Source organism: Toxorhynchites rutilus, chromosome 3 (genome assembly GCF_029784135.1).
Source record: "Toxorhynchites rutilus septentrionalis strain SRP chromosome 3, ASM2978413v1, whole genome shotgun sequence".
NCBI lineage: Eukaryota > Metazoa > Arthropoda > Insecta > Diptera > Culicidae > Toxorhynchites > Toxorhynchites rutilus.
Window position 1 is genome coordinate 51,310,189 of NC_073746.1, and position 26,129 is coordinate 51,336,317.

At 35.8% G+C, this 26,129-nt stretch overlaps 2 protein-coding genes across 4 annotated transcripts; both read right to left on the reverse strand.

Annotated features, from left to right (window-relative positions):
- Positions 1–966: 966 nt before the first annotated feature.
- On the reverse strand, positions 967–5,229 carry LOC129777013 (uncharacterized). The gene is made up of 12 exons (XM_055783043.1): positions 5,103–5,229; positions 4,986–5,042; positions 4,585–4,786; positions 4,361–4,528; positions 4,204–4,298; positions 3,988–4,145; positions 3,731–3,914; positions 3,424–3,673; positions 3,106–3,365; positions 2,430–3,043; positions 2,054–2,375; positions 967–1,993 (listed from the first exon to the last, which is right to left on the reverse strand). Exons 1-12 carry the CDS (start codon positions 5,149–5,151, stop codon positions 1,713–1,715), a joined length of 2,640 nt encoding a protein of 879 aa, XP_055639018.1. The 5' UTR covers positions 5,152–5,229; the 3' UTR covers positions 967–1,712.
- Positions 5,230–13,673: 8,444 nt separating this feature from the next.
- LOC129778254 (ovochymase-2-like) lies at positions 13,674–25,179 on the reverse strand. 3 transcript variants are annotated; one of them, XM_055785045.1, is made up of 12 exons: positions 25,078–25,179; positions 24,962–25,018; positions 16,586–16,787; positions 16,355–16,522; positions 16,205–16,299; positions 15,991–16,148; positions 15,758–15,926; positions 15,438–15,687; positions 15,122–15,381; positions 14,453–15,066; positions 14,071–14,392; positions 13,674–14,008 (listed from the first exon to the last, which is right to left on the reverse strand). In XM_055785045.1, exons 1-12 carry the CDS (start codon positions 25,124–25,126, stop codon positions 13,728–13,730), a joined length of 2,625 nt encoding a protein of 874 aa, XP_055641020.1. In that variant the 5' UTR covers positions 25,127–25,179; the 3' UTR covers positions 13,674–13,727. The 3 variants fall into 3 exon arrangements, with proteins under 3 accessions (XP_055641020.1, XP_055641019.1, XP_055641021.1); XM_055785044.1 differs by having other exon boundaries at positions 13,676–14,008; positions 15,743–15,926; XM_055785046.1 differs by lacking the exons at positions 24,962–25,018; positions 25,078–25,179 and adding an exon at positions 23,452–23,659 and having other exon boundaries at positions 13,677–14,008; positions 15,743–15,926.
- Between the last annotated feature and the right edge of the window lie 950 nt (positions 25,180–26,129).

Genomic DNA, 26,129 nt, shown 5'->3' on the forward strand with positions numbered 1-26,129 from the left:
TATTTTACTGCTGAGGAGGCGATCTGGCGTAGTGGTAACATCCATGCCTCTCACGCTAAAGGTCACGAGTTCAATTCTCACTCCCGACATTCTTCCAAAAATGGAAGTAAAAGTGACGAACCAGCCAAATGAGTTGAAAGTCACTATAATACAGATAAAAAAAAAAAAAAATATTTTACTGCTCATAAAAAATCCGGTGTTTTGCTAAACTGAAATGCTTCAAGCTTCTGGTAGACAAATATGCTAGAAAACTTCGAGTTCGGTTTTCTCAGTTGCTGATTTTGGAACATGGTAGAATTTTGAACATATGATAATATGCGATCTAAGTTTAGCAAGAGTAATAAACAAATAAATAAATATAATAAATAAGTCTCATTAAAAATTAATATTATGAGACTTAAGAAATATTTATATGTTATTAAACAAATCTTTCTGTGCGAAGAATATTTTAACGGTACAGATTTCTGAAAGATGAATACAGATGAATATGTGGCAACAATATTCATAATATTTTTAAACCCTATATTTTCTACCAAAACAATCGTTTTCTAAATATTTTCATGATGCATAATGTAATGATAATGCACGAGCTGGTCCGGAACACCTGACACTCTAAGAAGACGGTCGCTATTATCTTCTTACTTCTCTTATCAACATTGTTACAACATCTGCACGCATTTGAGAATAATGAAAAATAAATTGGAGCTTAATGTACCGTACATAACAGGAGCTTCTCTATCAAATTTTGCCACAACTTCACGCAATGCATTGAAAATGTTACCGTTGTGCATTCATCAGATACTTTAAAATTCTAGTATATTTCCAAAAGTTAATCAGCCGTATCAGATAATTCTGCATTCTCATCCAAATACCTGAGTATGCATATGCATTCAAAAACGGAACTATTTTCGGATGGCGATGAAAAAAAACTACGAAAGATAATTCAATGGACCAAATTTCCCTTGAATTCGACATTTATTGAGCCTTAAAAAAATGATACAACGCTCGCCGGGCAGCGGTAGTTGACCGGAACCTTAGCCATGACCGATCAAAAGATAAATGTCAGACTATTGTTCAGATTTTTCGTGACCTTGAGGATCAACTGCTTCTGTGTTTGACCACAAAATCATTAGAGTAGATCCTCCGTTTGTGGTTCGCCCAGCATTTTCCTATCGGTCGCAGCTGGGGAACTTTCGGAGGGTTGGCGGACTTCGGTACAACGTCTATCTTCAGCTGCTCTTTCTGGGATAGCTGGAGTGGAAAACCGAGAGCAAGGAGGCGTCATCGTTCCGCACCTTGGGCCGGGAAGTGGGATCAACCGGTATTTGTGCAGCAGCCAATCACCCAAAAGAAACGGTTGCAGGTACTTCTGAAATCCATCCTTCCAGCGAAGGGCGACGTCGATGACGTAAACTATATTTCCCACACAAAGTTCCCGAAGAAAGCCTTTCTGTGACTGACGGTCACCGAAAAGGGACTTCGTTGTCCTGCAAAATCTGCGATAAACACGGAAAACAACCGTGAAAACGACAGCTTCTGCAAAGTATAAAATTCATTCAACAATGTGTTATCTGTTTCCCAAAATATCGGTAAATCTCAGGCTTGTTTGTGAAATAGTGTAATTTCCGAAACGTCTGTGTCATCTGTGTCTGTTTAATTTAAATCTATAATATGAATCATTAATTGTTGAGCATGTCATTCTACTGTATATGTTATATATTCGTTCCAATCCAGCTCACAAAACTGGAAATTCTTGTAAACACCGTATAGTGTGAGCGTTTACAGTTCTCGAAATCTGTCGACAATCCCACAACATAGGAAACTCCGCTGGAACTGTCATATCGTAGTTGATCACTGAGGGTTTTACAAGTGAAGTCATTATTGGGATCCCTCGCACAAAGCTGACTTCCCTGAATGTCATATCTATGAGTTCTCTGGCAATCGGTATTATACATTGAAACCACCTCGGTACGAACAATGCTTCCGGAATCACCTGAAATATTGGATGGATTGTTAATAGTTACCACGAGGGAGTGGCAAACGCGAGAGTTACCGGAAGAAACCAACGACAACACCACTGGAACATGTGTTGTGTTGGTCCATAAGCATGAAGGGAAAAGATCTGATCTCCAGACGAAAATATCTTCTATTTGAATCATTGCAATATCGTTAGTATTATCGGCAGCATTGAAGGCGTAATGTACGAGAAGTCCATCAACTCGATACACCTTTCGAGAGGTATTTGCAACAGGTTTAACGACTGCGGGTACTTCTTTCCCAACACAGCTGGCAGATGTTAGAATGATTCTCTCCGTGATGATTGTTCCAAGACATCTAAAATCCACAGTATTGGTTCTTCTCCATCCAATTAATGCCTACAAAAAATGCATAGTGAATCTTTGTCTGAAATATCGTACGAAATGTTATACAAGTGAAGCATTTGGTGAGGTTATGTTATAATGTTTCATCAAACTCGAACATTCAACTAGCCCTGTGTGTGTCACATTTCTTCCAGTATCCGCGATATCATTGAGGGGACAGCAAACTAGTGAACTGGTAGCGCACAGCTGAATTGTTCCATTCGACAAAAACTGTTGCCATGCCTTTGAACACTTCGATACTGGAACACATCGGGCCGGGCGCTCATCGTACCGATGACAAGAATCTCCCTCTCGACGATCCGGATCGACGAACTGCACAGTGCCATGGGATTTCATATAGTTTGGAAAAAGCACCGATTTCATCCATTCTGCGTGACTTGCCATGCCAATCGCTATCGAGTGTTCACCGAAACCGCAATCTCTACCAAGATAGTTCAACCCGTATACCATAGGGTAAAAGTTCTTAGCTCTCTCTACCGTACTGTGAAGTGTTGCACTGGTCACAAGATCGCAAGATTTTGGAACGAGAAACAAATCTTGTCCGTTGCAGATATGTTCATCAGTTAATCCATCGCGAAGCCTCGATAGGTACTCTTTCGAAATGACACAAGTTGAAGCGTTTTGGAAACGAACTCGTGGGGCGAGGATCGATATCGATGGATCTGGGGTTGAGCACAGATGAGAATGGTATTTGAAATGAGGCATATATGACCGCAAATATTACCTATGCTTGCAATGCGCTCTTCTGACATGAGCAAAGTATTTATGTCCCGACGGCCTGAACCATATACGTGAACACTAACTGACGGAGTCCCCCCTTGCCATAGACATGCTGGATTAAGGTCTTTGAAACTGAGAAAATGCTTCAAACGTAAAATAGCTAAGTTGTTGTAACTGCTTCCCTGCTCATACTTTGGATGGATGTGTACTTTAGATACTGTCATTGTAGTATCATTCAAATATTTAATATGAGAAACGCGTTTGCTGTAAAAACGAAATGATAGAGTGATAGTGTGTCAGAAATGATTGACTATTACCGTACCTATTCATTGTAACACATTGCGCCAGAGTTATTACTGTATTCTCATCGATTATTACACCATAACAATTGTTTGTTTCTCCATTCCAATCTAATTTCACCATATATGATGGAAGTCCACTGCCGAGAAACATATGTCTCAAATTAATATCATAAGCAACCCAATTAGGGGTACGAGTAATAATAATAGCATCCTCATATTCACGGAAATATGCGAAACGTAACGCACAAAATGTAGCATTGAAAACATCATCTACAAACAAATATCAACTAGAATTTGTAAAACACCAGTTTATCGAATATTATCTACCTGGAACCATAGCACCGTTTTTCTGCATCGTTTCGACTATCCACTCATGGTAAGGAGCAATCCTGACGTAAACACCAGGGGCGGATGACCCACAAGCCCTTCCGAAGGAAGTTACAGCAACCACAAAAGGTGTTACTCTGGCGTTATGCATTAGCTTGATTTGAAGAGGACCTCCTGAATCGCCCTACAAAGAACAAAAATAGATTACTTCAGAAGTTTTGGAGAGTTTAGAAAACGATTCCCGTAAATTTTGTTACCTCACACGTATCCATCTTTTCATCGACAGCACATATCTGGTGCTTTTGAAGTCCGAGCCGAAGTTTACGATCCGTTCCGTTTGTGTACACTTTGCCACATTCCACATTTTCAATGGGTTTCAAGGCTACCTTCAGCAATATGGGTGTTGGATCATCAGCTGTAATGTGTAGTGGAATATTATACCTGAATGAAGTGTATCGAGCGTCACAACTTACCATATCCTGTTCTGCCCCAACCTGTGGCTTCCAAAATTTTAAATCTCACTTCTTCATCCGTCCAAAGGCATGCGGGAATCACAACTTCGCTCAATCTACGGTTCAAGTTGTTTCAAGATTTAGAATCAAAGTCGGAAATGTTATATCTAGTTCTCACGTGACATTATGCTCCAACTTCAACAACGCAATATCATGGTAATGTGCTGTAATACTATGTTGTGGATGTCTAAAAATACCAACGATCTTCAATTGCTGCGCGTATTCATCACCCTCAGTACTCTGGATGTTCAAGTCACCAAATCTGACGACGTCTGGGGCTTGGTTTCTGGAAAAAATGTAATTAACTGAACAAGAAGAATCCATTGCAAACAGTATTCTAACTCGGAATCAATGACACAATGTGCCGCAGTGAGGACAAAATCAGGCCAAATTAAAGTTCCGCCACATTTCCATGAAATGGTCCCATTTGGTTGGGTCCAACCAATAGCTCCCATATGGGCAAACTCTTTCAAACGAGCCGGATGTCCGAATGCTGGTGCCACTGTGGCAAATGCACCTAGTTTGTGGAACCGCAAGTGACAATCTGAAAGAGAAGCAGCTCTATGAATCAATGTTTAAGGAGTATAATTGATTTCTGAAGATTATCCAATACCGTAATCTACAAGGGAAGCCAACTAATACCAATAATTCTTTTGATTTATTATTTTCAATTATTCAATTCCACACAACAAATACTCCCGACTATTTCAAAGACTGAAATTTCTTATTAAAAAGTTATTTACCGTCAAACGAAGTGCGCTCATTGGGAAGCATCAAAACTCCCTCATCCTGCCCTTGAGCTGTGATAAAAAGAGAAGGTCGTTCACACGTTCAATACCCATAAAGTGATCAATACAAACCACCACACAGAAATATGGCAAAAATCACCCCGCACTGAAGACGCCTCATATTGAGCTTTCCCTTCTACCTGGCAGCGTGATTGCGCTGGTTGTTACCACTCGAACAGTAAACGTAAACTGAAGCTGGGCGACTTTTAACCACAATGATAATGCAGCGATTCTGATCGTTGGGTACATTTTTTTTCTGAATAAAACGATGAAGCAGAAAGTAAGCTAAACTTCCCAACATCGGAACAAGCTACATTTAATTGGATTCCGGATAACTCATTCCTCAGAGTGGCGTTTCTCGGATGGGGAAAATCACAATTTGGTGGTATCCACTTCGCAAAAAGTTTTTACACATGTGTCACCCTCGATTGGACCCTCAATCAATCGATTGGGTTCAATGCTCGATCGGGCTGGAAGAGAAAATTTCGTTCAGTTCAAAGAAGAAGCGTTAATCATCGCTAAAAGCGAATGAATTTGGGGATCATCCCGATCTAGTCCTGTGTGAAAACATTTTGCTTGCAAGTACTTTATGGATACCTAATATAGATAAAATTGCAGTAGTGGAAGAATTGTAAACTGCAACCTATAAACTAATCGGTGGCTTATGGTTATTTTTTTATTTATTTTATTTATATATTTTTAATTCAAAACCATCCGACTATAAGTCTTAATGGAAAAATATACCTAGATTAGGAAAAGCCACCATGAGCAAACATCGACGGCATAAGAACTCAATATTATTTCACAAAAAGTATACAAATGAAAATAATATTACAATTTAGCAAGTAACAAAAATTATTAACAATAACAAAGATATTAAACTAAACATACATTTCACAGTTGCACACAAAACAGTATAAAAGGACAAGAAATTTCCACGACGATTATATTTCAACGCCATCTGCCGAATAGGTTCATGAAGTCCATAATTAGTGCGGTGCGCATCAACCCGTAACAATTGTTGATTCCGTTGGGCGGTACAGTAACTTTTAACCCGAAACAGAAGATGATTATAAACAATGGCCTCAAACACCTTAGAGCAAGCGCACAGAGAAGTGATTCCGCGATAGTTCTGTGCTCGTAGCCTTTCTTGAACACAGGTAACATGAATGATGATTTACGGCTATCATTTCATCCGCCATTCCTGTAGCACAGTTTGACCCGTCTGCGAAAAAAAGCTCAAACTATTCCCAATGCAGTCTTGGACACCGCTATTCTATTTATTTTATTTATTTTTTTTTGGTTACGCGATCTCACAGCTCTGGTCTTTTTTAACCTTATTTACTTTCTTCATATAATAAAATATACCTATACCGTTTTGACTCATATTCCGAACAGACCCAAATTCCAAACACTTCATTTTAAAAACTAAATTTATTGAACAACAATGTTATAAATAATTAAATAATGAAAATCCCGATATTCTTTAGAATACAAAACAACATTGATGTTAGGAATTTGAAATGAAAGCATTTTTACTGATACGGAAACCTTGCTTGCTTGAACAATTCAAAAACGCCTCGTCCTCGGCTTACATTGTCAACTCCGTCACACTCCGCAACGCTATCCTAGTTTGTTGCCACTTTTATGAATGTTCGGTACTTCCTTGTCTACCTCAACGAATTTCACCGTTTCGTCAGTGTGATATTGAATGAACTTGTATATTAATGTCAATGAATGATAAAACTAAGGATATTTCCTTATTCTCACATTCCGTGAACGCAGAGCAGAACGAAAGAGGATGAACGAAACTGAATGGATGACCACGCTATAACTGCACGAAATGTAAAAAATATGTTTGTCTCGAGCATGCTGTTATGGTATCTTCTGATACCTTCACCAATGAAACAACAATCGATTAATACTTTTCTATGTTATAAAAAAAATTAAAAAAAAACACTGAAGTCGCTTTTTACGCGGATTTCGGAATTTACGCGGTTTTTTACACTAACGCGGATTTTTTACGCGGTTTCTTTACGCGGCACGTAAAAAGCGATTCTAGTGTATAGCGTCTTTGGTCTTTGGACCTCGAAAATTATAAAAAAAATACAATCAATAATAACGAAAACAAGATCCGATTCTTTTGCAAGTATATCATTTTTTTCAAAACAGGCCAGCAAACTGGCTTCAATTTGAAAGACAAATTTCTGCATAATTGAAAAACTAATCAAGCAAATGGAGCCAAATTTGTCATGCGAATATTTTAAGGGAAACGAAACGTTTCCATGGTGAATAGACACTCCTTCCCTCTCTCTGAGGGAGGGGGGACTGCCGTACAAATGAAGCATACTATCTATCTATCTATCTATATATATATATATATATATATATATATATATATATATATATATATATATATATATATATAAGTTAAAGACCCGATCCGGGCTTTCGGATTTAAAGAGTACTCTACTCTACGACATTAGGACTAAGACTAATTTATTTACAGATTTGCTACAACGTTCAACCTTTCCTTCCTCTTGCCACGCCAACATGCTTATCTCCGTCTCCTCCGTTGTTGTGGTATTGCGCTTCTGTTTGTGTTCCTCCAGTTTCCATCTTCATCGGTTTGTTTAGGATTCCTGCATTCTCGCTTTCGTCGTCGGAGTCCTTATCGCTGCTGCTTAGATTGTTGTTGGCTATCTGCAATCTTTGGCCTATCTCATGATCCTTGTCATGAATGCGTTGAGAGTATGCATCTTCTAATGTTCCCATTCTTTGTGAACAGCCAGTTGCACAGATGTTTCCTTAACTTCTCCCTTCTCCGAGTCTGAAACGTCCCGTTTCAGTAGGGTTTTGACTGCGTTTTCATCATTTTTTGACTGCGAAGTGTTATGCCTCTTTAATACAAACAAGTTCAAGTCGGACTCAATATAAATCCATGGCAGAATGGTCACTGTCCGGTACAACCATCAGCTCGTGTAGAGTTGTTCTGAGCGGTACAATCATCGGCTCTAGTTGATGAGTTAGGGAAACACTCGTTCTTGGTGAAATCTTCAAGACGGTTCTTATCGGATATGCGGCTACACTTTTTAGTGGGAAAATACGTCCGGTTTTGTTGATGATGGCGATGGTGGCGGGCATTTAGAATTGTTAGAATTTTATTATTGCTATAAGTACTAACAAGATTGTAGAATAATTTGGTGTTTTTAATTGTGGGATTGATACGATGAAGGTTATTTTAGTGTAATTTGATTTAAAATTTGTAATTACAATTCCGTTATTTACTAATTCGTTTGTTGCAAAATCCAACTCTTCAGTAGAAAGAATTTATTTGGAGACTATGTTGGATTTCATTCATTTTTTTTTTTTGAACATGTATGCCTTTAAGAAGTCTAAACTGAAGTTTACTTAAATTATTTTATTGATTCTATTCTAGATTTTTGTATTGATGCTCATCGTTTTCATTTGTCAGAATCTTTTTTTGTGTTTTCGAGGTTAGGTAGATTTCTCGAAATTTGTATAAGATGATTGTTGTCTAGATTTCCTGATATTTCTTTATTGCCTGGTACTATAAAGTATAATAGCACTCTTCTACTTCTATGGTTTGGCATCAAGCCGACAAATGAGTTGTGAATATTTTTGTAGTTAAATTCAATTGATTCAATCATTTCGGTAAAATTTTCATAAGTCTTTGGGTCTTTAGTCCGTTTGGTGTGCTTTTTAATGCATAAAATGTGGGTTCATAGTTTTTGAAGTCCTTATGTTGGTCAATTCTGTTCCTTCAAGCAAATGCTTTCAACTAGATTGTGGTTGAGGATTTTTAATTTAAATCGTAGAGATGGGAAAATTTGATTAAAAGGGTAGGATAGGAATAGAATAGGGTGGAATATTTGGAAGGGGAGAAACACTTTTATAGTGAAATTCATGTTTTGACGCTGTTTGTTGTGGTGAACTTTTTTTACCATATCTTCGAACAAGTTATTGTTGTATCGATATTTGAGTGAGTTCGACAAGCATGAAGGACTTTCTCCAACGTCTTGAATGCCATATGACGCCTCTAGACATACCAAATCTGTGGAAGAGAGTAACGTGTTATTAAATTGTGAACGTGATATTAGAAACATTTCCTTAGGTGTCAAATTTCCAAACTTGTGCCTACTAGAAAGAAAAATTCTGTTGCACGCTGTAATTTTATTTATTTCATGTTTGTTTCGAGTGGGTACACAAAGATATGAATGTTTTCGAATGTTGGGTTTTTTGCTAGGAAAATGAAGCATTTTCAAACAAGTTTCATAATTTTCTATTATTCCTCTATCTACTTTGATTTGTACATCTGTTAGACTTTCCGATAAACCATCGGTTACTACATTTGTTTCATTCTGGTCAATATAACGGTTTTCAGTTCCATTTGTCATTCTCATATTGACGTTATCGATTTGGAAATTTATTTCGGCACAGCTTTATCATAGGAATTCTTAAATTCCCTATCAATAGCTTATTGGATGTGATATTGATTATAGCACCTAATGATCTTGATGATTCATATCCTATTAGACCATCAAAAAATTTGTGAAATCGGAATAATAGGAATTTTTGCCTTGGTAGTGATTTGTAGTTAAAGAAAATATTGAGCTCACTAAATTTGTCTATTTTATGCGATCCAGAAATGTTTTCAATTAGATGAGGTGCGCAATTCATTTTCATTGTGGGGTGGATAAGCTCTGGTGCAATGTAATTTTTATCGGAGCCAGTGTCAACAAGAAATTTTAGATTTCCGAATCGTGTTTTTACTCGATTTATTCATAGCATATTCACATATGGCAGAAAGCTGCTTTCTGTATTATGTAACTGAGTGCTGATTCTATCTGAAAAATTTCGATTTTGCTCTGAAAAATGATAGTTATGTTTGAGGCCATATGAAATATATTCGTGGTTACTTTTGACTTGGTTTTCATCATGAAATAGATTGCTATCGTTAGGCACGGTACTAGTTGATTGAACATAATATTTGGAATGTTGTTCATAATTTGTTTTAGGGCGGGGTTTTTTATTGAAGAACCTCAAAGGGTTTGGTTGATTGGATTCATAAAATGAACGTGAAATTGGTTTATAATTTGTTCTGACTGAATTTGTAAGACGCTTTTGAAAAAGTGATTGTGATGTTCGCATAGAATCGTTTTCCACAATATTGGTTAATCTTTGAGAGAATTTGCCGCGCCGTCTTTCTAAAGCGCTGTGTTGATCTAGAGCATTTTGATAGGCTTTCAAAAGACTATCTGGTTTGTAAATACGAGTTAATGACGATAAGTTCGCATGTAAGCCATCTATGAAAGCATTTGTAATCATACAATCGTATGTTTTTGTAAGAACTTCAGCGCATACTTTTGTCTCTTCGTTCAACAAAATTTTTGCCCTTATATCAGCTAATAAGCCTCGGCACTCTTCATAATATGATTTTAAATCTTTTGATCCTTGTTTCAAGTAAGGTATACTTGAACAAAGTGTGGAAAGATCTCTTTTGTCACCAAAAGAATCTTGCAAAGCAGATTTAATTGCCGACCAGTCTAATTTTGTATGACTATTTATAAGAGCGTCATTAGCTTTATCTATAATTTTGTCTCTGATGATGCTCACCCACAAAGACATTACATCATTAATCAACTGTTCATTGTTAATTATGTTCTTGATGAACTGGATCTTTTGATCCACCGATTCTAGCCATGAAACTAGCATTTTCGGCTCTCCAGCGAAATTTGGGATCATTTTAATAGGATCAGGGATCCTTAATTTATCAAAGTTATTAACCGCATTCTGGGAGTGATTACCCACTAATGGTAATTCCAAAGTCGCGTGTGCTGTTTTTCAAGCAAAAGGATTATTTCCTTTATTTGTTTTTGGATTGATTTCGCCATTTTGCGAGTAATCATTCGTTTATTAAGCTAGTTCTATTTGTATAAAAAAAGCATAAAACTTTAAAACTGAATACGCAATAAATGCGGTAAATTGGATCACGTTTTTATTGGTCTTAGTAGTATTTAGTAGAAATATAGAAAATATTACTTACTTGGTGCTCCGGCGAAGGCGAAAGATGTGTTTTCCTCACTATATCACACTCGTTTTACACGTTTAATGTTTAACACACACCACAGTTCAATCAGTTCTTAAAGTTCATCGGTATTCCCCCGATAAAAAAAACAATTAAACGTTTCGCGGCCGGAACTACCGACTGCGCCAGTTAAAGACCCGATCCGGGCTTTCGGATTTAAAGAGTACTCTACTCTACGACATTAGGACTAAGACTAATTTATTTATAGATTTGCTACAACGTTCAACCTTTCCTTCTCTTGCCACGCCAACATGCTTATCTCCGTCTCCTCCGTTGTTATATATGTTATATATATATATATATATCTATATAAAAATGGATTTCTATCTGGTCTGTCTGTCTGATTCTTATGGACTTATGGACTCGGAAAATACTGAACCGATTGACATAAAAATTGGTATCCTATATCTTCTTCTATCTGTATAAATAAAAATGGATCGCGGATAGTGTTGATAATAGCTAAACTCGAGAAATGAATTGTCCGATTTAGGGCTATCTTCATTCTATCATATTTTCTGTATCAAAAATTTATTCCATGTAACGGAGAAATCTGTTATTTGCAAGTGGATGAAAAATCTTGCACGAGAATTTTGTCTGAAAATAATCTGATATTATAATGTCGAGTTTTGGTAGAAGTACTGAAATTGCATGGTAAGAAATAATTTTATAGGGTAGATTAGAAGATCAATCAATGAACAGTTCTGCGATTGGACCCATGAACGTGCACTGAGTAACAAAACGTGGATGTGATAACGAAAAATAAATTTCGGGCGGGACGAAGTTTGCCGGGTCAGCTAGTAGGATATAAAGAATAATCATAAAATAAAAACTATAAAAATATAATGTTTGTACTACACTTTTTATTAATTTATATTTTGGATTGTTAGTGCCAGGATTTAATTCAATTAGAATTCGGAATCCCTGTTCATTTCATAGCATGAATCGTAGGATGCGTATCTGAAATCTTTCAACAGAAAATTGTTCGGAAATTTCAAGTTAATCCGTTTTGTTTTGACAATGTTGTGCAGAATGAAAGTCGAGAGAAAAAAAAATGATTTCACTTTAAAAATCCGGCGCGGTCAGGTACTTAAATCGCGGAATCGCTGGTATGCTTAAATCGACTGATACACTGAAGCGTTTTCGTGAACGCACAACTGTTGTTCGGGTAGATCAGAGGACACATCGTAGAACGACGTAGAACAAACTTACGATCGGGAGCTGAGGTTGAAGGTAGTGAGAACAGTTATGGCAAACCCGGGACTCTCGAACTACGACTCTAACCCAAGTACCAGCCGGAGAATCCGTATGCAAGAAGGTTATCGTGATTTCCGTGCCTGCAAGCAACCAAACAGGACGATAAGTTTTGGACTGCTCCCAGGTCTGAAATCCTATATAGCCACTGCCAGAGGACATGTTCCCAGCCAATTTAGGCCCGTCTTCACAGATAAATTCACCAAAAAGTTCTTGATTTGATAAGGGATTTGCATCTGTGCACTAAAAACCAACTTTCGAGAAATGTTGGGCAATTTGTCAAATTGAAGAAGGGTACCAAAGTGACTAGGGATGCTGCAGACATGAAGAGATCATGGAATAAAATCTCCGCTGAGGTTGACCAACAGAGACAAACTTCGATGGAGGGTATCCAAAGTGAAGTACGAAAATTAATCAAACGGAATATTTTTTCCGATATTGAAAAAGATCAACTGAAAGGAACAATAAACTATATGCATTTTGATATAAAAACATTTTTGTACCTTTAACCAATCTCGAGATACAATTGGTTTTGCATTTCCAGATTCTAAATGAATCAAGCTTCAAAGATATAACTCATGTGGTATCTATTGTCATTCCTTTATGATCTTTTTCATGGCGTCAAAATGTTTGAAAACAGTCGCTTCTATAACTCCCAGGTCATTTCCATGTTCTTCTCATGTTCGGTTTTGATAGTAAGTGTAACTATTTCCCTGTTATTTGAATTCGTTAAGAAGAAGCTGGGTAAGAATTAATATGTTTAGCATCTGTATATATCGTTTTAATGTGTTGGAAATATGTTTGTTTGTCATGCTTAAAATGGAAACAGAAATTCTGTTTAGAAAAAGATATTTTTTATGAAATTTAATAAGCAATTTGATGAGAACCACTCGCGAAAAGAATCTACAAATGATTATTGAAGGTGTCATATAAAAATGTCTCAAATTCAATTAAATAATGCCTTCAAAAATTTTAGTTTGTTTTCAATAGTACGTTTGCTCCATTTCACCCCGGTGATCAATTTGCCCCCGGATGCTACTACATTCACAGTTAGAGCAATCTGGATTCTGGATTCATGTCTAAAAATCTTGAATACGCAACTGGAAGCCCATAGTTCAAGCCAATGTTTCTTCTCTCATCAACTTTGGAGTTATCGCGCTAACGATGCTGTCGCTAATTATTAGAAAGACTTAACTATTATCTAATCGACATAATAATTACCTTATAAACTCATGTAATTTTATTGTCCTTTTACATGGAAGTTTCAGCAATGGTTAGAAATGAAATTATTTTCACATTACATATAATGCAAAAAGCAAAAGATTTTTTGCTAAAATTTATATATTTATTCCGATCCAGTCCACGAAACTGGATACCCTTGTGAACACCGTGTGTGGTGAACTTTCACAGTTATTGAGAATTGTTGATAATCCTACAATATAGGTAACACCGTTCTTGCTCCCATAGTGTAGTTGATCACTCATCGTAGTACAGGTCAAATTCCTAAACGGATCTCTTGCGCAAAGCTGAGTACCCTTTAACTCATAATCATGATTTCTCTGGCAATCGGAATTGTACATCGCTAGCACTTCGGTTTTCGTTATGTTATTGGATTTGACTGCAACAGGGAGAGAAACGTTAATATACTTGTGCCCAAAGATTCCAGGATATGAGGATTACCGGGAGAAACCATTGACAACACCAGTGGCACATGTGTAGTATTTGTCCACAAACAAGCTGGATATAGATCCGAACTCCAGGTGAGCGAATCTTCCAATCGAATCATTGCAATATCATTAGTGTTGTCGGTGGAATTGAAAGCATTATGAACAAGTATGGCGTTCACCGGATACATCTTTTGGGTAGTGTTTGTCACCAGTTTCACAATGGACGGTATGTCATCCTCAACACAACTAGCTGAAGTGAGTATGATTCTTTCCGTTATAATTGTACCAAGACATCTAAAGTTCAGACCGTTGGGTGATTGACAAGCAATGAAAACCTGTAATAATAAAAAAAATAAACCAAACATTTGTTCTGTATATAATAACGAATGTCATACGAGTGATCCTAATGAGGATGTTGGTTTCAGACCTTCCACCAAACTTGGGCATCCCGCAAACTGAGGATGGATCACACTATTCTCAGTATCCGCAATATCATTCAAAGGACAACAAACTGAAGAACTTGTTGAACACAACTCGATTGTTCCATGCAACAGAAACTGTTTCCATTCTCTCGGACACTTCGAAACTGGAACGCATTGTGCTGCGCGCCTATCATATCTATCACAAGCATCTCCCTCTTGTAGATCTCTATCGACGAAATGCACTATGCCGTGAGATTTGTCATGGTTTGAAAGAAGAACAGTTTTCATCCACGCTATGTGACTAGCTGTACCAATCGCTATCGAGTGTTCACCAAAACCACAATCTCTGCCAATATAATTCAATCCATAGACCATGGGATAGTCAGCGCCAGCTCGTTTTATGACATCGTGAACTGCAGCACCAGTCCGAAGCTCACAGGATTCCGGCACAAGGAACAAATTTTGTCCATTGCAAATATGTTCATTAGTTACTCCACTACTCAACAGCGACTGATAACGTTTTGGCACAATGCAAGATGAGGCATTCTGGAGACGAACCCGTGGTGTGAGGGAGGATATCGATGGATCTGAAGAAAGTTACAATTGAAACTGTGATTTTACCTCATATACTGAAAACGAAACCTGAAGATGAAATATAAGATCCAAACGGTAGCATAGTATTAATGTCGGTTCGCCCCGACCCGTGGACATATACTTCCTTTTGTGGAAGCTCCCCATGCCATATACATGCCGGCTCGATGTTCTTCATGTTGAGCAAATGTTGCAAACGTAAAATGGCTATATTATTATAGCTGCTTCCTTGTTTGTACTTTGGATGAATGTGTATTTTAGAAATTTTCATCGTATTGTTACTCGAATATATAACATGAGAAACATACTTTCTACAACAAAAACTGTGTGCAATTGATGTGAACAACGCTAATTTCTGAGAATGTACCTGTTCTTCGTCACACATTGTGCAATAGTCAGTACTGTGTTCTCATCAATTATTACTCCAAAACAATCGTTTGTTTCTCTATCCCATGCTAACTGCACAATATACGATGGCAGTCCTTCGGCCAAAAACATGTGTCTTTTACTGGAATCCACGCCAACAAACTCGGGTGTGCGATAGGTAATTATGGCATCCTCATATTCACGAAAATACACAAAATAGATGGCACATGTTGTTGCGTTGAATGTATCATCTGGAATAGATAAACGTAAATAATTTTATAAACGTTGGTACTCGATACTGTCTACTTGAAACCATTGCACCGTTTTTCTGCATCGTTTCGACTATCCAGTCACGATACGGAGCAACCTTGGTGTAAACACCAGGGGCGGACGTTCCACAAGCTGACCCAAAAGAAGTTATTCCAACAACGAAAGGAGTTACTCTGGTGTTATGCAGTAACTTTATTTGTAGAGGACCTCCGGAATCACCCTACCACAATCAACGATTAAATTGAAGACTAATGACTTAGAACACTACTTTTAATTTTTGTTACCTCACAGGTGTCCATTTTTTCATCAACCGCACACATCTGGTGCTGTTGAAGTCCAAGACGAAGCATACGATCTGTCCCATTACTGTATACTTTGCTACATTCCTCATTCTCAATTGGTTTTAGGGCTACTTTTAATAGTATAGGTGTTTGTTCTTGGGCTGTGAAGTGTGATAAACTTAGGTTACATTTAATAATCCACGAACGTCACACCGACCATATCCAGTTCTGCCCCAACCAGCGGCTTCCAAAATATCAAATCTTACTTCCTCATCCATCCATAGACACGCAGGAAATACAACCTCACTAAATCTGCAATTTGATATACTTTTTTAAGTATTCCGTATCATAGTTGAGAAAAGCTTACGAGACATGTCGCTCTAATTTTAACAGAGCAATATCGTGATAATATGCTGTAAATCGATGTAGCGGGTGTCTAAAAATCGCAGCAATTTTCAATTGCTGCGCATATTTGTCTCCCTCTGCTGTTAGGATGTTCAAATCTCCAAATCTGACGACGTCCGGCGCTCGGTTGCTTGGAGGGAAGAATTATTTGTTTTGACTGGTTTATACTGTCGGAAGCAACTATTCTACTTACTCAGGATCGATGGCACAGTGTGCAGCCGTGAGGACAAAATTGAACCAAATTAACGTACCGCCACATTTCCAAGAAATGTTGCCATTCGGTTGTGTCCAACCAATCGCTCCAATGTGAGCAAACTCCTTGAGACGAGCCGGATGCCCAGATGCTGGCCTCACAGGGACATCGGGCCGTAACTTGTGAAAACGCATATGGCAGTCTGGAGGCAAACAATGTTATTAAAATATTTAATGAACATGAAAACACTATTTTTCAAAATCATTCCTATTGTTGAGGTGGTGGTCACTATTGTAATAAGGAAGAAAAACAGGGGTCAAACAACCTTTTCTTGAAATGTTCGAAAAAGAATTATTTTTCGCTTGAATGTTCAATCCACATCTAAAATTACATGCTCAATTATCGTTAAAAAATATTTTGCTGATTATTTTAATAGCGGATTCATTAAATTTTACATCTGTAAAATGATAAAATGTGGCTATTTTCTATAGCCGCGCAATCATCCCAGGCTTAACTTAACTAACTAGCACAAGATTATAGAAATTGTTGTGACACAATTTTCTTCAGATGTGTTGGAAAATAAAATTCATGAAATAATGTACAACATAATTCAACAAAGCATTTATTTGCGCTTTCCATGATATTCAGTGGCTATTTTCTATAGCCGTATTCAAGCTTCAAATTCATATTTGTTAATGTATTGTATATAGGATTTTAATAGGAACCCAAATCGAAATTAAAACGAATAAGTAACTGTCCACATTCTCAATCCTCCGTAGAACAATGAATGCAGAGCCAGAACCAGGATAAAACAAGAGATCGATAACGGATCACTTTTCGGTTTCTTTCTAGATCTGCTGTAATTTATATAATTATATTAATAATTCTAACAGTTATCGACAAATACAAGAAGACGTCATATTAGGCCTGATCATGAACATCCCTGCCACATACGCTTTCACGTCACTTACACTTCACTTAATCTTTTTGTGTTCATCATCATTGTCACGGACAGTTGCGTGTAAAAATAAACTCCGTGAAGTGAAAGAGTTCATTCCCGTTTATAAGAGACATGTCGGTTGCATAATTTCGGGCGTTTGAACATTATGTAAGTCAAATTGATACAGTTTGTGATATAATATTCCATATAATTAAGCCTATGTTTTAGAATGACAAGTTTGCAATTACACCTCGATGATTCGGTATTTCAATGCCATTTTGGGCTCATCCCATGCTTCATTTGCGTTACTTTGCTGAATAAAACGCTGGTTCAAAGATGAGGAATACTTGGTTGCTCGCGAATAATGTAGTTGTTGAACATATGGGAATGTAATTTTATTTTCCCTTCTATAAATTACTCTAGAGGTAAAACATGACTATTATGTATAATAATGAACATCTCGCATATTCTTTTTTTTAACTATGTCTTACTCGTTTTAATAGTGAGAGGCATTTAGTATAGGTCAAGGTTAGAATCATTTTATAAGAACCATTTCTACAATTTTGTTGAATAATAATTCCTTCTTTAACTCATAGAAAACCAGAACCACCAGAATCCACCTCACGATCGGTATAATCTGAGCTACTCTCATATGAGATTCTGAATTTCTGTAATTTGATATATGGGACATGAATTTTGATTTTATTATTTTAACTTCAGATTCAGATTTTCTTTAAACGGATATAGAAATTATTGAAAAATAACTAGAGAAGAATTGAAAAACCGTATCTTGTGAATGCTTTGCAATGATAGACTCATTTTTTCCTTGTTTGAAACTTATTATCACCTTTTTAATGTTCTTTCAATCAAAGAATGCCTTCAAAACAATATCCCTGAAAATATCTATGACGTAAAAAGAAAAAAAAACAATGGCCTTATTCGTTATAACTACCGTCCTGATTTGGGTTTTGTCCACAAATTGCGAATGTTATAATTACACAAACCTGTTCTGCAATGTTGGAAAAACTTTACAGTTATTATTTTATACTCATAATATCAACAAATCAATATTATACATAATCATAAAAATGAATCGATTGATTGAGTAATGATCATTCTTTCTAATACGAGATTATTAAGGTGAAGGTGGAAGCTAGCCACAAATGGCTGCCACAATGGCGCTCATTTCTTTCATCTCCGTCCCTCACCCCTCGCCCGAAAATCAATAATTGCGCGAAACTATGTGAAGAAAATTATCGTTTTCGCATGAAGTAATTCCCATGAAGTCATATCAACCAAAATCTAATCGATTACTCACAAGATATTAAATTTTCATCTGCTGTCGCACTGTATAGTGAAAAACGTCGGAAAACTCGAGCAAGTGCTCTGAAAGTTAAATTTTCATTTTTCAATCTTCGGCAATGGTTTTGTTTGTATTGGTGAAAGCATCGTTATTTTTTCGACACTGATGCCAGACAACATCATCGAAACAGCTATCAAAACCACTCAATAAAATGTTATTCCTGAGTCATAGCCTTTCATGTCATGAAAATCAATAGAATAAAACAGTGTTGATATACAATTACAATTACCAACAATTACCAATAATCAATTATTAACATTGGGTAAGAAAATTGTATTGCAGAGCTCGGAACACTGCCACGGCTGCCTATGCTTTCAAAAACAGTAAACGGAAAAGTATTAAATTCAATCTAAATGCCTCGGCCAACGAAGAGAAGGGTTAAGGCTTTCCAACGTGAATATGTGAAAACAATACGATCAACGAAGGAAAACATTAAGGAATTATCAACATCGAGTTACTATGCGGAAGAACTTGTTAATACCAAAAGATCTTGTGAGTAATCGATTAAAGTTTGGTTGATATTACTTGATGGGAAGTGTGCAAAAACGATCATTTTCTTCACACTGTTTCGCAAAATTATTGATTTTCTGGCGAGGGGTGAGGGAGGGAGATGAAAGAAATGAGCGCCATTGTAGCAGCCATTTGTGGCTAGCGTCCACCTTCACCTTAAGTGGCCTCCATTGCCATTTTATGATGTTGCAACTTTCTGTTAGGCTAATCCTAAGAAAAGAAACAAAAAATTCTATTCATCAAGACAATCAGAAGTAGACCTTTCGCCATGCTTTAATGGGCCTACGGGAGCTACATTTTTAGACCTTAATTACATGCCATAGCGCATTTACCGAATACAAATAAACAAATTTATGTCTTTTGGATACGTCAGAATTTCGTTCCAAAAATGCCACCAGACGGATAAATTGCTGTTTGTTTATGTTTTCTTTCCTAAGAAGCAAGACAAGATTCAAAATGTTAGCAAAAAGCTAAATAAATACGAAATTAAACTCACTCCATCACCTAAAACACAAGTGACAAATATACTTGATTTTCTCCGACGACGGATGAATTCTTCCGGATTCTACACACGCGATGACAACCGTAATAACGTTGTACAATGTAAAATGTTGTACAATTCCCTTCGTTTCCACCGTGAAGTGACGTTCGTGATCAAGCCCATTATCAAACCTGATACTTGATTGCTATAAAATGTAAAATTGTGATGAAAAAATGCCTGTTTTTGTTACTGTTGTGTTTCTATTTTCCCCAGTAATTCTCTTAGTTCATTCCAACTCAACCGCAACTGTTTCCCAGGGGTCAACACAAACGAAAATTGATTTTGGGGGTCGACGAGGTTTGGTAATTGACCCCCATAAAATAACAGAAGTTCTTATTTGAAATATTTAATAACCTGCATACCGTTTTGTCTCATATTCCGAACACTTCATTTATAAATGTAAATTTACTACACTTTAATGTTACAAATTGCTTGCGTTAGCAAATTGCGTAAGAAACTAGTATCGGTAATTTTTTAGTTTTTGTAGTTCTTTCAATTTATTTGTTTGCTTTTTTTCATGTTAAGTGCTAGAGAAGATGAAAATCTACAATAAATGGATGAAAAAATGATATTTTATGCAGAAATATTCATTAAAATTAGTATTGAAGTAGTGTTCGGAATTTGAATCAAGCTTCATTGCATGATTCAAATTTCGAACACTTCATTTTAAATGTAAATTTACTGAACTTTAATGTTATGAATAGTTGAATAATGAGAGCCTATACATTCTTCGGGTTATAGGCTACATTTTCACATCATTTACATGTATCGATACAGCTAGAAAAGGTAAGGGACTATAATAAATGGATGAAAAGAAAAATGATAAATTGATAAAATTAGTATTGAAGTAGTGTTCGGAATTTGAATCAAGTTTCTATGCATGATTGAAATTCCGAACACTTCATTTTAAATGTAAATTTACTAAACTTTAATGGTATAAATAATTGAATAATGAGAGCCTTGACATTGTATTGGTTATAGGCTTCATTTCAACATCATCGATACAGCCTATAATTTATAATATTAAGCACTTGCAAAAAAGTGACAGTCAAAACCAATGATAAAATGTTTACGTTAGCAAATTCCGTAAAAGACAAGCACTATTATGTTTTCAGTTTTTGTAGTTTTTTAACTATTTTGTTTGCTGTTTTCATAGAAAAGTAAGAATCTACATTAAATGGATGAAAAAAATGATATTTTATGCAAAAATATTTATTAAAATTAGTATTGAAGTAGAGTTCGGAATTTGAATCGAGTTTCGATGTATGATTCGAATCCCGAACACATAATTTTTAAATGAGAATTTACTGAACTTATAAATAATTCCATAATGGAAACCCTATTATATTAAACATTTATAAAAAAAAAGTAACTATCGAAAACCAGTGATAAAATGTTTGCATTAGCTAATTCGGTAAAAATCTCGTTACAAGTCTACTATAAATTGTAAAAAAAAAATCTTTTATGAAGAAAATTAACGTTAAAGTAGTGTTCGTAATTTGAATCAAGTTTCGACGCATGAATCGAATTCCGAAAGAAAATGTTTGAACACTATTTTCCGGCAAATACAACGATAGTTCACAAATTAGGGTACAAGGACAATCCAACTCTGGTGCAACAGTATAAAAAGACCATTTTTTTACAAATTTTTGCATGCTCTTTCCTTGCAAAACGCAGGTCGCAGGTGCAAACCAACGAGAGTAAAAATGATTTTCTTGGTCAGGTCTTCAACTAAAACCACAATAACAAAACCAGGGTCCTGAAGTAACAGGGTGAACTCGATTATTATATTACATTTTTATATAACATATCCAAAAATCAGAAATGTGTTGTTTTTTTGTTTTTGAATTATAATTTTTCCAAGTTAATCGTTAGTCTAAAACTCATGTTTCCCTTTTTTTCCAAAAATGACGTTTTTCAAAAATTCATAACTTTCGAACTACCTAACAGATTTGGATAATCGACATACTAAATTTAAGTCAATAAGCTAGTCTTCTTTGAAAAAATATTTAATTTGCAAAAAAAAAATGGAATCCTCTTCGCATAGATCTCATCTAATCGGATAGGAATATCGAACGAAGACTAAATCATGTCAACTTTGAAAAATAATAACTCAAAAACGATAAAAAAAACACACCTCTGATTTTTGGATATGTTATGTAAAAACTCCTCAGTTTTCAAGAAAAAATATAAAAATATATAGCGCCCCAAACCATGTAAACTAGAAAAAACGAACACAATCGATAATTACGAAAACCAAATAAAATTTTCTTGCGAGTAAAATATTTTTCCACAAAAGACTAGCTTATTCGTTTTAATTCGATATATCGATCATCTGAATCGGTCCAGTTCAAAAGTTCAAAAGTTATGAGTTTTTTAAACAAATACATTTTGGCTGTTCTGAATTTGAGACAAGTGTGATTAATGTATTTTTTAGTTTTTCACCTTGAAAATATATTTGTGAATAATTTTTTATAAGTCAAATGAAAAAGAAGGCTGTATTGTATCAAAAAATCAAATTAATTTCGTGATAAAGTACCATTTGAGTAATGAGACACTATTTAATGGCCACCAAAGCTTAAGTGTTCGGAATAACGGTAAGTTGTGTTACATGAACCAACCAGTCATAAGAATGATTAATATTTTAGTAGAAAACATCAAAACGTGAAGTAAAGAAAGTAAGTTTTAAAAACTCAACAAGAAAACAGTACAAAAAGTACAAAAAGTACAAGATAAAAAATTCGACACGTAAAAAAACGTGAACAAGTTCAAGATAATGTGTTTGAGCGTACAAATCCTTCAGGTACGTTTTAAATTTCTCTGTGTTTTAGACATATACGCGATTTAACACGAAAGAAGTCATCATCAAATTCATGTCCAGATATGCTCCTGATATTTTACTGTATAACAAGCTTACCCTTAGGTTGAAAGTTCATTTGCGTTCTGAAATACGTTGGAGCTTGAATGACAATACACCCGTCAACTGATTCAATTCAAGAGATTTGAACGTGTTTACATAGCTAAATAAAGCGAATTACAATAAAGTTATTGAAAAAGAATTTTAAAAATGCTTGGTTATCTATGTGCATGGCGTAACATTTTTTATAAATTATTTCAGGAAACTTGAGATGGGTCGCGAACAGGGAAAAATGTTATTCAATTTATTACGGACCAACAGATTTTCTCTCCAGCTGGACGAGTCTACATTACCCAGCAATGAAGCTCTTTTGTTAGGGTATGTTCGATATATTAAAGATAAAATACGTGGCAAGAAACTATGTTTGCTACATATATTGAGACTGATACCAGAGGAGAACACTGAATCATTCACAGACAGCATTTAGTAGCAAAAAATCTGAGCCATGGATCGCATCAGTCTTTACTATATGTTATAAGTGCTATCAATAAACATCGGAGCCATCTTTGAACACTCGATTATTAATTAGCTCAGCTATATGAGTAAAACGACGAAATCTTTACTCGCTTACTTCTACATGCTTAAGTTCACTTACCACCAAGAGGCTTTTGCTTAACTAAAACTCTTAGCTTTTTTGAATTTGTGTTTCAGCTGCAGGGTAACGACCTAAACTTGATTGTAATAATATCAAGAATATCGACCTTTTTGATAAAATTTTAAAACTTTAAAACTTTAAGCAGAAATAATATTCGTAGTTTCTGCATTTCTCAAAATTATCATAAAAGTTCCAACATCATGTTATACTATCATATGTCACTCACTTGGATGCATTACACAGTCATGGAATAATAGGTGATAATGCAAGAAATGTTCATTATCAGCACAGATGAGGAGCTCAAGCAGGAGTACAACCAAGATTGTCATAAGTTCTAGTTACAACACAATATTGAAACACAATATCCTGTGTTGTGGGACATTGCTGAAATATATCTTCTCGTTTTTTCATCATCATACTTTGTCGAAAAAGGCTTCAGTGTGGTTACAACAACCCGAAACCCGAAACCCTTAGAGGCTTTAACTAACCAATATTGAACCGTATCAAGATATTTTGGTAGTTTCGGATAGATTGGATGTTTTCATAGTTTGAGTAATTTGTATTAATAATTATTAACTACACTCGATATTTACTAAATTGTATTTCTATTTCGTTGAATATGAGAAAATATTTTTTTGTATTAATAATTATTAATTACACTTGATATTTACTAAATTGTATTTCTATTTCGTTGAATATGAGAAATTTTTTTTTTCAGTATTATAGTTACTTTCAACACTTTTGGCTGGTTGGTCACATTTCCATTCACATGTTCAATTTTTTGGAAGAATAACTGCTAACTGCAATGTTCTTAAATCGAGTAATAAAAAATACTAAAGATAGGATTCTTAAAAAAATTTGGCTATAGGGGTCTGAGGAAAATTTATTCTTCATTCTGGAAAAGGTGTCTTTTTCCCAAAATAGTTTGAGAACCCCTGGTTGAGATGATAGATACGAGTTTTGATAAACAAAACTTTACTACTTCACTTGAATTCTTAATAATATTATATAAGAAGAATGCGATGAAATTGCAGTGAAACTAGAAATTTGCTAATATGGATACGAATAAATCGGAATGAACATATGGTAGTGAGCCTGTCAAGGCGAGAAGCTAAAAAAGAACAAACCCCGATTTTTTTAAAATTATCAACTTTAAGTGCAATGATTTCTGTGCTAGACAGAGAAAGCATAACAAAATCAAAAAAAAATTAACATTCCGATTCTCAGCAAAAACTTTGAGAGCTAAGAGGATTGGCGAACCATTTCTGACTTCATGTTGTCTCACAGTGATCGTCACAAGCTTTTGGGGATTGCAGGCGCCCCCGAATTCACGATTCACTTCTCATATTCCGCAAATTACAGCTTCGTTATCGTGTCGAGCATGTGCTACCACTTATATCAAACAAAGTATATTTAGGTTTGAATCTTTAAGACCACGTTTGTTATACTTATATGGACAAAAAAAATTCCAGTGTAAAAAACTTTCGATGGTAACCCTGTAAATACTTACCATCTAAAGTCGTACGCTCATTATGGAGCATTAAAACTTCATCATCCTGTCCGCGAGCTGAGAACAAGCATACATTTTTTTAATTCGGTATTTTTCTATTCACATATATTTCTAACCACAGGATGAAATCAAAAATAGGAATCCGCAGTACACAAGACGTTCCATTTTGGAGCTTTATTCACTAGACACAATCAACATAGAATGTAATCACGCAAACGTAAGACAGAAACTGAGGTTCATCAATTCTCAACCATAATCATAATTCAGCAAAGTACATCGAAAGAAAAAGATAACAAGCTATAAATAAGAAGCTACATCATGAAACATAAGTTCTTTACAACTGAGCATGTACAATTGGGAAACGGACAAAAAAATCCCCGTCATGATATTTTTTTTTAAACTTCAACGATTATACATATGGTACAGAACTTCAGTTTAAATACATCCCAAGTCGTTGGATTTTTGACGTAGAACTACGTCTTTCATTTCTGTACCGAGGTGTAAGTTCAAAGTTTCGGAAACGAGAGAGTGACGTTTGGAGTGCCAACATATCTCAGTTTTCATTTTGCTTTGGCATGAAGTGGTCTTGGAAAATTGTTTGCCTGTAAATGCGCCCGAGCGAAGGAATATTCGCACACATTTGTACATTCGGCTAGGTGTTCCGTGATGCAATCTAAGAGCATCGGTTTTTTATTCTTCTTTCGCATGGAATGGTCATGAATAATCTTGTGTATTATTCTCACGAATACAACATGAATCAAGTATCAAATATCTTCAGTTGCTTTTACAAAACCACTCAAACCCATCGATTCTTTTCAGGGCCACCAACAAGTTCGAAAGAGTTTAATTTCATGTTAATAACAATTCCATACTTATACTCATCCACCCACACACTAACAAGAAAAACTCAGAAATCTTTCATTCATTCATTGGGGACTGATTCAGATGCAATTTCAAACAAATGATTACTGATCCAGCGGTAGTCCTACGTCTACCTTGCGGTTACATCGGACAAATTACGCCCGCATTTGTCCGTAAATTCCAATCTAAAGGTAAATTCCACCATCGCATTAGAGCCCCCGCACACTACAGACTTTTTATCAGCCGATAGTTTGATCGGGTTGGGTTGCTAGTGCGCACACCGAGCCAACCAAACAGTCGGGTTGGT

Coding starts and splice junctions, on each gene's coding strand:
- LOC129777013 (XM_055783043.1), bottom strand. CDS start 5,151: ATGAGGCGTCTTCAGTGCGGGGTGATTTTTGCCATATTTCTGTGTGGT. Junction 3,366..3,423: donor CAATGTGTTACAATGAATAG/GTACGGTAATAG, acceptor TCGTTTTTACAG/CAAACGCGTTTCTCATATTA. Junction 1,994..2,053: donor GTTGTCGTTGGTTTCTTCCG/GTAACTCTCGCG, acceptor CCAATATTTCAG/GTGATTCCGGAAGCATTGTT.
- LOC129778254 (XM_055785044.1), bottom strand. CDS start 25,126: ATGGAACGTCTTGTGTACTGCGGATTCCTATTTTTGATTTCATCCTGT. Junction 16,300..16,354: donor AAATTAGAGCGACATGTCTC/GTAAGCTTTTCT, acceptor ATCAAATTGCAG/ATTTAGTGAGGTTGTATTTC. Junction 15,927..15,990: donor AAAAAATGGACACCTGTGAG/GTAACAAAAATT, acceptor TGATTGTGGTAG/GGTGATTCCGGAGGTCCTCT.